Here is a 13767-nt window from a genome sequence, read left to right as displayed (position 1 = left end):
TATTTGAAAGGCGTAGAAAAGGTCTGGTAGGCCTCAACCCAAAATGATGTAAGCCTTGGAGGATGAATGCCGTTTAAGTGCGTTATGATGGAAGTTTATGTTGAACAAAATAAATTTGCCTTGCCTCAGTTTGGGTCTAAACTCTACTAATGCATGCTCAAATCCTTAAAGTTCATGCTTGTGAGTATCCCAAGCATTGTGTGCTGTCTCACTAATTGTTTGGGTTGTGATAGTTTGCAGATTGAGTTTCCCATTCATGAATATTGCATCATAGGTTTTCACTTCCTCTACAAGATTTAACTATTTGAGAATGAAGAAATTTTTTGCTTACCTGTGCCCGTAATATGTCCATCCACACATTTCTATGTGCTGGCCAAATGATTCACTGTGAAAGAAAAATGAACAGAAGCAATGTTTTGCTTACTTTCTATCTTGTCACTTTGTATGACTTCACGTGTCTATGAAGATTTTAACTCAAGAGAAGTTGGTAGTTTTTATTGTTTCTTGTATTACCATTCTCTATTGATAGGCTTAAATGATTTGCATAGAAAATGGAATCCCTTTCCATGTGAATCTGCAGTTGATATATTGTTGATGCTGTTTTGCAGGATGAACGTTATGCTAAGTATATAGGAAAGCAGGCTATTGTACCATTGACATTTGGTCGCCATGTGCCAATTATCTCTGATAAGGTAGGGAAAAGTTTCTGCTTCTGTAGTCAGACTAAGTGAATGATGACTTCTCTTAGAGCTGAAAGTATATGAAGTGATATCATGGTAGGTGAATTTTCATCTTGAGTAATGAGTCACAAAGTTGTAATCTAGTCAACCTATACATAGCAACTGTTTCTCTGAAATTTGACTCAAGAGCTGATGCCAGACCCATACAAGTGGCTTTCCTCCTTTGACCATTTCTCATGTTAATTCTTTCTCGCCTATTCTGCTATCTGCTCTCCTTCATGCTTACCATTCCTGTACTTCTTTTTGGATGCGTACAAGTCATACAAAGTATGATGGCTTGTGTTGGAGTATTTATTTTGCCACCAGTTGCACAATAGTTTCCAAAAGGGTTTATAATGTCCTGGATACTCCACTTGTTGTCTTAAAGTGTTGGGTTAGATAATCAGATTCTTTCCAACGGTATCAGGACCGAATTTCAGTCAGCCTGTAATCTTTCCTACCTGTTCTGTTGCTTTGGGCTTCCTCTCTTAACTCAACCTATTGAGCCATTAACTCTACTCCAGACATACTCTGTAGCTTGCTGAGCATTCTCTTTCTGCACAAGGCTCACTCTTCAACTTATTGAGCTTACTCTCTCTCCTCCAGCAGTCCCCTTTCTTATTCTGATGAACCTACCTGTCGAGTCCACTCACTCTGGAGCCGTCTGCAGTCTGCTCCAGGACCGCTCTTCCTGTTGAACTTCTTCGGTCTTCTTAAAAGGAAGAAAAAGGCCTTCAGTTCACATGTAAACCCTGGAACGGGGTCACATGTATGAGAGGACGTTAGAGAACCTATCTCACATTGGTTGTATAAATGGTTGCTAAAGGAGTTTATATGTCCTGGGTTTAGATTATTTCACTGCTTAGCTTTTTCAGTGTGGATGGTTTAAATGCCTCGGCGGGAAATTTTTCCTATAAAAGTAAAGAATATTTTGATAGTTACTATACATTTTTTATGTTCAAACATGATTTTACTTTTTCAAGAATTGTAAGGTTGTCAAAGGTAAGTTTGGCTGATGCATTTATTCATACAGTATGTCGACAAAGACTTTGGAACTGGTGTATTGAAGATAAGTCCTGGACATGATCACAATGATTACCTCCTCGCTCGCAAGCTTGGTCTTCCTATACTTAATGTGATGAATAAAGATGGGACTCTAAATGAGGTGGCTGGACTATATGCGTAAGTAATAAGCTACTTGACTACTTCCTATTTGGAGCATTGTTGGCTTTTCAAATATTATAAATTGTTTTTGGATATGATTATTCCACTTGTGCAGTGGCCTTGATCGGTTTGAGGCAAGAAAGAAACTTTGGTCCGATCTCGAGGAGATGGGCTTGGCTGTAAAGAAAGAGACTCACACTTCACGAGTTCCTAGATCCCAGCGTGGTGGAGAAGTGTGACTCTTATGTTCTGCTCTTTATTTTTATTTTTTGGAAGTTATAAATAATAAATAATTCCTTTATCTTGGCTTTGTTCTCACTTTACTTTTTTTTTTCAGATTATAGAACCTCTAGTTAGTAAGCAATGGTTCGTCACAATGGAGCCTTTGGCTGAGAGGGCACTTGAAGCAGTTTTAAGTGGAGAATTGAATATTATGCCCGAAAGATTTGAGAAGGTATGTAAATCATATTGGGAACTGTCTTGCTTCATATGGCTCAAAATCATTTACTTTTCAGACTTTTGTTGTAAACTCTTCTCTGTTTCTTCGTTCATCGATTGAGTTTCTTCGGCTTCTAAAAATGCTAGATGTTGCCTCACATTCAATTTGAGGAGTCCTCTGCTTTTCAAGTTCTTTGTAATATTGCTGAAGAAAACATTGTTGCTGAAACTGTTATATCTATTACACTGGGTTTCCTTTAGCTTCTTACTCACCTTTTGCATCTAAGCCTTCTGCATATTTTTGATTCTATTGGTCATTCTGATCATCAAAAACATTTTATTTGGAGTAATCCAGTAGGTGGAGAGTTTGAGGATGCATCCGTGGAGTTCTTGGGAAGAATAACAGCACTAGAGCATTACGATTGGTCATATATCAGTATATGAGGCTTACAGACATGTTCTTGTTGATACTCTTAGCATTAAAATATACTGGTAGACCAAGTTTAAATGTGTATTTCTGAAAATGAAACTTTGGTGTTTGTTCTGGATGTATTCACTTATATGGTAATCTAGTTTTAGTTGCACCAAAAAATTAAAGCTTGAAAATAGCCTCATTGCCTATTAACCTCGAATGAATTTTAGTAGGTTTTCATTTGCCTATTTCTCCTGATGCACTTGCAGATATATAAGCACTGGCTCTCTAATATCAAGGATTGGTGTATAAGCAGACAATTGTGGTGGGGGCACCGAATACCAGTTTGGTATGTTTCTGGTAAAGACTGTGAAGAAGAATATATTGTTGCTAGGAGTCACAGAGAAGCTCTCACAAAAGCCCAAGAGAAGTATGGGAAAAATGTCGAAATATATCAGGATCCAGATGTTCTTGATACCTGGTTTTCAAGGTTGTTTGTTTAACTTGTTTTCCCCCCCTTAAACTCCACTCAGATATTTTTCTTATGAAACTATTTGGATATTAATTAATCTAGAATAGCAAATCCATCCTTTTGAACAATGTAGATTTCTATGTTTTGACGCAAATTTACAATTCAAAGCTATGTCTTAGTTATGACTATCTGTCTCCCATGCGTCTTCAAGGTTTCTGGAATGTTTTCATACTTAAGGTCCAAAATTGCCTATTCAGATTGTTATTCTTGTTTAATTTGTCCCGGAACCCAATAAGCCCCAACTTGTATTCTCATTTTCGATTTTGCTTACATGGTATTGTTGGTTTCCCTTTTTCTCTTATATTCTCATTTATCATCTTTGCCTTTCAACATGCTTCAGGCATTCTTTTAACATATTTCCTATTTTCTTTAATCTGATATTTCCTAATTTATATTTTATCAGCACTAGAGTAACTATTTCTTAATAGAACTGTGTTGTTTCTTATCTTTGTGTCTGCTAATGTAAAATCTCGATGTTACTTAATTGTTATTTCAATTTTATGCATTTGAAATCAATACTATTTAAATTTTTTACTTTTTTTCCCATTAAACTACGATTTGTTAATATTTTGATTTCTGGTTTAATAGATTACTGGTAGTCTTCACATGATTTGGTCTATTTGGTTGCTGATTTTCGACTTTCTCTGATTGAAGTCATTTGTTCTTTTCATTTAGTTCATTGTGGCCCTTCAGCACACTTGGATGGCCAGATGAGTCAGCAGAGGATTTCAAACGGTTTTATCCAACATCAGTTCTTGAAACTGGGTTTGTACTTATTCCCTACTTGTTCCCTTTTCTTTCTTCACTATTGTTTCATGAGTAGGTTTAAGGGTTAGCATTCTTCAAGTCCTTTGCATCTCCTAATGGATGAGTTAGTTACCATTTGATCTCCCATAGTTCAGTGTATAATCCCCCCAAACTTTCTTACAGATCTTTCCTCTTCCTATCTTGTGCTGAACATTGTTGAATCTTTCCTGCTCTCTTCCGCTCAGTTGCATTGATACCAGAAATGTGAATATAAGAAGACCTATGTTACTGTAATACACCTGAGGTTCAAACATGATAGATATGCTAGAGAAATAACTAAAATGGAAACCCCTCCTAATACTGCTATTGGCAATAATCCAAAAATCCAAAGCTTAGTGATGATTGAAATTTCACTGACCTTTATTTGCAATAAATAACATATAATTATGTTTTTTTAATTTTCCATTTTGATTTGCTATTACTACAACATAAATTTTTATAATATGAATTATATGTGATGAAGTGATTTATTTGTTAAAAACTTGTCAGGTTTATGGTAGAAATTTGAATTTGTTTTCTTTCTGACATTGCTGATTTAAGCTTTTGATGGGATTGCGGATGCTGATATCAATATACCTTCTAGGCTCAATTCCAGAGTAAATTATCTAGCTCCTTGCAATTAGTCTAAGTCTATCTAGCAATCAAGATGGAAAAACAATGGAAGTATCCTGTCCATTTAACAAACCTATTGATGGAAATTTGCAACTTCACGTGGTGTAAAAAAAGGAAGAAAAACAAAGGTCCATGTACTATTTAACATCTTAGTTAATGCCAGTGTGGATATATTATCACTTGGGTCTTGAATTGGATATGGTGCCTGCTTTCATATTCATAGGTTCCCTCCTACTAAAGATAGGTGAGGTAACCTAATTTTACTTACATGGTTAGTAGATAAACTCTTGAACTTCTGTTATGTTTACATGAAAATGGGGCCAACTGTGGAGAGGCTTTTTGATGAATTCAAATTAGAAGTGACCCTATGTTATGTGAAGCAGTGCACACACACACACACAAGAATATAAGTGCGTTTCAGCTTATAAAGTACTATGAATATGCACCATGAACTTGTAATGGACTGCACAATTAATTCATAATGGTATAGTTAAAATTGGTTTTTACTTGTTAAGAAATTTGAAATAAATATGAACTTTACATCACGCCTAGCTTCCTTGTTCCAATTGCTTGTCACTTGATTCGATATGCTCATGACATTAGATTGATTAAGCCAGCAGTTTGTAAGTTACGAATGATTACATTTTCGTGACACCCAACTAATTCTTCGAGATGAAGGAATTTCAGTATTGTCACGACTCAATTTAGGACCGTGACTGGCGCTAAGGGGGTTAGAATCCCAAAGCAAGCCTTAATGAAATTTACAGAAATCGGGCAGAGTTTCCATTGCTTTGGGGCCTATCCATAACTTCCCTGTCTCAGAATCAATAACCAGCCAACCAATATTATGCAAAACAAATCATAATCTTCAACAACTAACTATTTGCAAATCAATGATACTAAAACCACCACCAAATACGAAGATAAGTCCAATACTAGTCATAAGTCTATAATAATGAAAGAGTACTCATAGAATCTATAAAGTGACTCTTAAGAGTTCAAAGGAAAAGACCATAACAAACAAATAAGCCCTTTTTTCCACGCGAACAAGTGCGGGGCAACACCAAGAATTTTTCAACTTGAATGCTCTATTTAGAGCCCGTTCGGATGGGCTTATAAGTTAGTCAAACCAACTTATAAGCCCTTTTTAGCTTAGTGTGGTGTTTGGCTACCAACTTAAAATGTTAAATTTAAGTCATAAAGTTCTTATCCTAACTTTTTTTTGGAGGGCTTAAAGCCATTTTCGTTGACCATGAAAATTACTTTTATATCCCTTATATTGGCATATCCAAAAGCTACCAAAATAGTTAGTGACCATCAGATCTTTACGCTTTGTTATTGTTTTTTACTTTTTCCAACCAGATCGATCTCTACTTCTCGGCTCCACCCACCGGGCCTCGGCCGGACAATTTTCCTTCGACGGCGCCGGAAAAACAAACTACCGGATACACACATTTCGTGTCGTGTAGATTTGGGACAAACGTTGTTGGCAGTTGAGGTAAGGAGAACAAATCAAAGTGAATTGCAAAGGTGGAGAAGACAAACGAGAGGAGGAGGAGGATTAGGAAAGGGAGGAAGAGGTGAAGGGTGGGATACTTCCGGCGAAGAGGCGATGAAAATAAGGGTATTTCAGTCATTTTGACAAAAAATAAGTGTTTAACAACACTTATTTGCCAAACACATCAACAACTTATTTTCAGCATAAATATTTTTATCCAAACACTCAACTGCTTATTTATAAAAATAACTTTCAGCACTTAAAAGTTCTAAAAGCATTTTATACATAAAAGTCACTTTTTTTAAGCCCATCTAAATGGGCTCTTAATAAAATTCTCACCAACGTCACTTGCAGTCTCTGTAAAAAAAATAGCGGGAAGTGAGTTGCTAGCTCAGTGAGTAATAACACTTAACCACAACCATTTTTAATGGGGACAAATCAGAAAACATGCTAGTAACATGCTAGTAAGATAATTACAAAATATCATGAAATAAATGCCCTTTCAGAAAACGGTAACAATAATAAGCCTTTTCTGTTTTGTGTAAGAAAAAATCAATTTAACAATTCGGTAATAAACTCAGTAAACATTGTCATTTCAAATCTTATATTTGGAGGTTTCCAAGATGAATTATGTAATCGATGTGGCTTTCTACTTTAGAAATAACCAATAAATTGTGGACTCCTCTTGAAGGAGTCAAATATACATATCAGTAGGTCCCCGCTCGAGGGAAATTAGTAATTGTATGCTAGTTCTACCTTCCCACTAGTGAGGGTTATAACGATAATATGTAAAAACAAGGTGCACCAGGTCTAACGAACCCGACGTTAACTACAAGATCCATCAAATTCTACTCCCATTTATATTTTTCTTTGTAAATAATTACTCATATGAAAGCATTTTCAAAATGGCACAGAGCACTTAAGTTCTTAGCAAATCATATTATAAATAAAACTTTAACAAAAGCACGTGTCAAGATAATTATTTCTCAAGTGTAAAACCTTTAGAATAAGGGTTATCATATCTCAAATAATAGTAAACATGTCTTATAACAGTGAGAACATCTCAGATAACCATTTCAGTAGCATATCAAGTAAAAAGACTTGTCCCACATGCAAATTCAAAGTATTTGGTAGCACATTCACTTTAAAAATCATGTGTAAATCATGCAGTTATGGAAACACAAATTGCGGAAAGGTTACTACTCAGTACTCGTGTCGAAGTACCAGTTGTCAATTTGAGCATCTCGTACAACTTCTTTCCTCAATTGATTATCACATCATATTGATGCCGTGTTAATTTTCATGTTTAGGCAACACGTAACTAATTTAAAATGCCCAGCCCTTGGAATTTCATGTTTGATTCTCACTTCGTCGAAATATATTTACTCATGCTATGAGTAATTCAATTCGTCCAACATTTATTAATTCCGACCTATCATACCATCTATTCATCCAGTTCTTTACTCGAAAAAAAAGGGCAGCCCGGTGCACTAAAACTCCCGCTATGCGTAGGGTCCGGGTAAGGGTCTTATCTAAATTTATGTTTAAAACAAACTAAAATAATCTTCCTGTCCATCCCATTATTTCTCTCTAGGATATTCTGAAGTAGAAAATATCCATAGTTCAATTGTATAATGTATTCACTCAATTCATGAAAAAAAAAGATCGAGTCCCTCTGTTTCCTTATCCCAGTTCTTCAACTCTCACCTAACTCTATGTAACCTTGGAGTATATGAATCAAATCTGTAATTTAAGTTCAGAAATTTACCTTCTTTTCTCCTTCTCTGTTTACTTAATTGCTTCCAGCGTTTATTAGGATGAGAGGTAAAAACCCTTGGTCTTTTTTTGTTTCCCTTTCTTTGCCTTCAAGAGTGGCTGACCAATACTTTTTGAGACAAGTAACAGTTCTATTCAATAAAAACTTAGCCACCCTAGAAAAAGGTGCCAAGTTTGAAACTTTACAAGCATCGAAAGGGTGCTTAAACCCTTGCTCAAAACCCTATACAATTATACATTGCCAATTCAATATACTAACTCTCCTACTTCCCCCCACATATTCTATTTACACCAAAAAAAGAACAAGCTAAGACAATTCATCCTAATTTTCTTGATAGAACTGCTAGTGCCTTCAAAATGTCTACCATTCCTTTCCTTCCACACTGTCCACCAAAAGCAAGAAGGAATGATCTTCCACCAGTCCTCCTCCCCACCTCTATTCCCAATACTCCACCAATTGTTCAACAGTGCCAAAGTAGAACTAGGTATTACCCAAGTTATTCCCAAAATAAAAAAGAAAGTGTGCCATAGATTTATAGTTGTCCTGCAGTGTAGGAATAAGTGTTCATTGTTTTCACCCTCCTGTTCACACAAAAGACATCTTGAACAAATCTGAAGACCTCTTCTTTGTAGCTTATCTTGAGTTAGGCAAGCTTTCCTAATCACCAACCAGACAAAGAATGACATCTTCATAGGGATATTTACTTTCCAGACTTGTTTCCAAGGCCAATTCTCCTTTACAGGACCTCTTTGATTCAACTGCCAATACACCGACTTTACTAAGAAGGCCCCTTTACTGTTCAATTTCCACTTTAGTCTGTCTGTAGAGTCGGTGCATCCACCAAAAGTTCTCAATATCTGAAGCAGTGTGACGAAACACTCTATTTCCCGGTCATTAAGAGCTCTTCTAAAGATTAGATTCCACCCTTGTTGACTCGACATTTGGTTGATCATGTCATGTTGTAGACTTATAGAATAAAAGGACTGGAAGCATAGACTTCAGATTGCTTTGCCCAATCCAGTGATCAACCCAAAAATCAGTTTTTCTTCCATCTCCCACAATAATCTCCACATTTTTCCAGTAGTCTTGCCATTGGGCTGATAGTTCTCCACACACTGCTACCATAGGGACTATTAACTTCATTTGGGGTCCACTGGTTCAGCATCCCATATTTCTGGGATATGAAATTCCTCCAAAGTGCACTATCCTCATTATTGAACCTCCAATGCCATTTTTGTAGCAGACTTCCACTCTACCCCTTCATATTTTTGCCCTTCCCCTTTCCCTTATTACGTACTGATGGGCTAATGTACATGCTATTCTGTTTTTTTTTTCCAATTGCTAAAACAACCTTTAATTATTAGAAGGTATTGCATTCTCCCCACCTTATTAAATTTGGTCCCCAAATTTAAAACAAGTACATACCTATAGACTGATACAAATGAGGATACTTGACTCGCATATCATTTTTTGACTCCCAAGTAGCTTCTTCAATGGTAACGGTTTCTCCATAAGACTTTCATGGACACCATTTCTTTTGATCGTAACTTTTTTTCTTGTTTGTCAACAATTGCCACTGGTTCCTTTTCATATGTTATGTTCTCATCAAGCTGTATAGTTGGCGCTTCAAGTACACAAGAAGAGTTTGATAGACATTTCCTTAGCATAGAGACATGGAACACTAGATGAATAAAGACATCTCACGAGAAGTGCCAAACGATACGCCACTTCTCCTACCCCGGTCAAGTATCTCGTACGGTCCTATAAATCTCGGGCTAAATTTACCTCTTTTCTCGTATCACATCACACCTTTGAAGGGGGAGATCGTAGAAGAACTTTGTCCCCAACTGTGAATGATAAATCTCTTCTCCTCTTATCTGAATAAGGCTTTGAGCTATGAGCGACCTTTGTCTAATTAATTGGACCTTGTCAATAGCTTCTTGTACCAAGTCTGGTCCCAATACATTAGCCTCCCCAACTTCAAACCATCCGATAGGAGAACGACATCACCTACCTTACAAGTCTTTGTATGGGGCCATCTGAATGCTTGGCTGGAAGTTGTTGTAGGCAAATTCAGCGAAAGGTAGGTAAGTATCCCAACGACCTCCAAAATCAAGGATGTAATCTCTCAGCATATCCTCCAAAAATTGTATAGTATGCTCAAATTGCCCGTCTGTCTGCGGATGAAATGCAGTACTAAGATCTAATCATGTACCCAATGCTTCTTGGAAAGATCTCCAAAAGCATGAAGTGAATTGTGACCCTCTATCAAAGATGATAGATATTGGAACTCCGTGAAGTCTGACAATTTTATTCATTAATATCTGTGCATATTTCACTCCACCTTATGTAGTCTACTAGCAAGAAGTGTGCTGATTTTGTTAGTCGGTCCACAATTATCCACACAGAATCATAACCTCTAAGGGTTTGCGGAAGCCCAATCACAAAATCCATAGTAACGCTTTCCCATTTTCACTTTGGAATTACAATCTACTGTAGTAGTCCTGCGGGTCGCTGCTCAACTTTTACCTGCTGACAAGCCAAACAACTAGAAACAAAGTTAGCAACATCTTTCTTCATACCTTCCCACCAATAAAATTATTTCAGGTCACAATACATCTTAGTGGAACTAGAGTGTATAGTATAATATCTTCCCACCAATACAATTATTTCAGGTCACAATACATCTTAGTGGAACTAGGGTGTATAGTATATCTGGATTTGTGAACTTCCTCAAGAATCGCTCGTCTTAACCCATCTGCATTTGGTACACATAACTGGTTACCTAGTCGGAGAATACCATCTCATTCAACAGTTATCTTCTTGCTTTTACCGGCTAGGACCTCATCTCAGTAGTTGCACAACTGCACATCCTCAAATTGAGTGGCCTTATGTGTTTTACTAGTGAAGACTTGGCTTGAACATCTGCACAACTGCACATCCTCATATCTGAATTTCCCACACGAAATCTGACACCTGTACCTTCGAGTTTCTAAATATCCTTTGTCAACTCTTTTTTTAGGAGCCATATGTGCCAAACTGCCCATAGATTTTCTGCTCAATGCCTCAGCCACCTATGTTACTTGGACTCTTCAAAAATGTCTTCGGATCCTTTAGAAGGAGTGCATTTTTGGAGGATCCGACACCAGTGCGGCAACATTTTTGGAAGTTCGAGCAACTTAGTCAGCCACAACATTAGCTGTTCCAGGATGATAAAAAATAACACAATCATAATCCTTGAGTAGTTCCATCCACTGACGCTATTAAAGATTTTGATCTCTTTGCTGGAAAATGTCTTCAAGCTCTTATGGTTGGTATAAATCTCACAAGTTTCGCTGTATAGGTAAGGCCTCCAAATCTTAAGAGAAAATACCATTACGACCATCTCCAAATCATGCGTAGGATAATTTTTCTCTTGCTTCTTCAACTGGCTCAAAGCATAGGCTATAACACGACCATTTTTTCTGAGAACACACACTAATCCGACTTTCGAAGCATAACAAAATACTGTGAATCATCCCGAACTTGATGGTAAGGCTAATATTGTTGCGGTTGTCAAGCTTGTTTTGAGTTTCTGAAAGCCTTGGTCACATTCCTCTATCCACTGAAACTTGGTATTTTTCTGTGTTAACTTGGTCAATGGAACTGCTATTTTGGAGAAATTCTGCACAAAACACCTATAGTAACTTGCCAAGCCTAAAAAGCTATGGATCTCTATAGGCAATAGGCCATTTCTGCACAACTTTTGTCTTTTTAGTATCCACCATAATTCCATCTTTGGATACAACATGCCCTAGAAATGCTACCGAGTCTAGCCAAAATTTTCACTTTGAGAACTTAGCATAAAACTTATGTTCTCAGATAACTAGACCAAAGATCAATCTTTGAAAACTGGACAACTCCTTGTAACTGATCAAACAAGTCCTCTATATGAGGCAAAGGATACTTATTGCGTACTGTTACCCTATTCAACTTCCTGTAGTCGATGCACATTCTTAAAGACCCGTCTTTCTTCTTTACGAACAATATTACTGCACCCCACAGAGATACACTCAGTCAAATAAAACTATTTTTCAGTAAGTCCACTGTTGTTTTAGTTCACATAACTCTGCTGGTGCCATACAATATGTGGGTATAGATATTGGCAATGTGTTAGGTGTCAAATCAATACCGAAGTCTATTTCTCGTACTGGAGGTCATCTTGGCAAATCCTTCAGAAATACATCAAAACATTCTTTCACCACTGGTATCTTCTCCAAGCTATATGTTCCCTCTCTCATGTCCCTTACCATAGCTAAGAGACATATGCAACCTTTCTTCAGTAATTGTTGGGCTTTCATAAGAGATATATCTTTACCAACCTCTGGGACTTGACCTGCTTTTATTACAAAAGTAGGCTCGTTGGGTATGTCAAACCTAACTATCTTTGCATGGAAATCGACTATAGCATGGCAAGGAAATAATCAGTTGATGGCTTGATGCCCATTAGCATCAAAGTCAAACTATCTTTGCTTGGCAATCGCCTGTAGCATAGCAAGTAGATAATCAGTCCATGCCCATTATCACATCAAAGTCTATTATAATATCAAATACAATCAGTCAGCTAGAGTATCCCTACCCTCAACTAGAATCTGACAATAATGATACATATTCAACTAACAGAGAAGCTCCCACGGGAGTAGCAACAAAAAAAAGATGACTTAACATCTTTGTCTGTCTATCAAACCTCAGAACAGTGTATGAGGACACATAGGAGTGGGTAGATCCTGGATCAATCAAAGAATGTACATCAAATGAACAGACCGAAAGAATACCTTTAACTACTACATCCGAGGCTTGAACATCATGTGCCAGCAACACGATCTCCAGCACCTCGCCCTCCATTTGTACTCAGCAGTACCTGAAGTATTATGAGTAGCCTGAGTAGGTGAAGCTAACTGAGCATAAGCCTAACTGGAATTTCACGGAGATTGAGGGTAGTCCCTGATGCGATGTCCCAACTGGCCACACCAGATGTGAGTCCGGAAACTAAATGACGGGGAAGAAAGCCAAAATGACAAAAGTAGTAGCCCAAAATAAAGTTTAGAAATTCTACCTTTAATGTACTAATTTAGTGCACTATGTAAGATTGTCTGACACCTAAAGTTAAAGTCTGTCAGCCGTCCGTCAGTTGAACTTTTTCTTTTAAAACAAAAGTTGATAACATAGGAAATTTGTGCGCTATAGTCATCCTGTTCTTTTGCTCAATTGTAAGTTTTGATGTCTTGCCATGCTTAAATTTTTTTAAGGATATTTTAGCAAGTTATTTCAAGTTAAACATGAAATAAGTTTTTTTTTGTTTCATATTATTAAAAAAGAATTCTGCATAACAAAAATATGTGTATAATCTTTTTTTTTTTGAGAACTGGTAATTTGTATTCCTCAGCATTAAGGGCTATGCTGGCAAAATCCAAAATGATATCAACAGGAGAAAGAAAAATCAGAAGCACAAAAGACTAATTACAAAGCTCCTAAAAATCTACCTAAGAGACTGCTTCCTCTGTGTTTGCTTCTTTACACCAGAAATGAAGATTAGCAATGCAGCTCTCCTTAATTTTCTGTATAGAGCTAAATCTATCCTCAAAACACCTTCCATTCCTTTTCCTCCACCCTGTCCACCAAATGCAAGAAGGGACTGCTTTCCACCATCTCTTTTGGGATTTGCTACCCCCTCTCCTGATCCAACAGCTCAGGAGATCTGTTGTGTGTTTTGACATAGTCCACCTGATGCCTGTAAGGTTAAAGAATAGAGACCATAGCTGAGAAGTC

General features: G+C 37.0%; 1 protein-coding gene across 3 annotated transcripts in view; it reads left to right on the top strand.

Annotated features, from left to right (window-relative positions):
• The window catches only part of LOC129870024 (valine--tRNA ligase, chloroplastic/mitochondrial 2), a 41205-nt gene that overhangs the window by 14385 nt on the left and 13053 nt on the right, over nt 1-13767 (top strand). For all 3 annotated transcript variants that reach the window (XM_055944588.1, XM_055944589.1, XM_055944590.1), the window contains 6 exons: nt 609-692; nt 1753-1901; nt 1999-2116; nt 2221-2337; nt 3003-3223; nt 3941-4030. In XM_055944588.1, the coding sequence (XP_055800563.1) occupies nt 609-692; nt 1753-1901; nt 1999-2116; nt 2221-2337; nt 3003-3223; nt 3941-4030 (779 nt within the window). The remainder of the gene's footprint in view (nt 1-608; nt 693-1752; nt 1902-1998; nt 2117-2220; nt 2338-3002; nt 3224-3940; nt 4031-13767) is intronic.

Source organism: Solanum dulcamara, chromosome 10 (genome assembly GCF_947179165.1).
Source record: "Solanum dulcamara chromosome 10, daSolDulc1.2, whole genome shotgun sequence".
NCBI classification, from domain to species: Eukaryota; Viridiplantae; Streptophyta; class Magnoliopsida; order Solanales; family Solanaceae; genus Solanum; species Solanum dulcamara.
The sequence above is the reverse complement of the archived record's forward strand: the minus strand, read 5'-3'. Positions and strand labels throughout refer to the sequence as shown.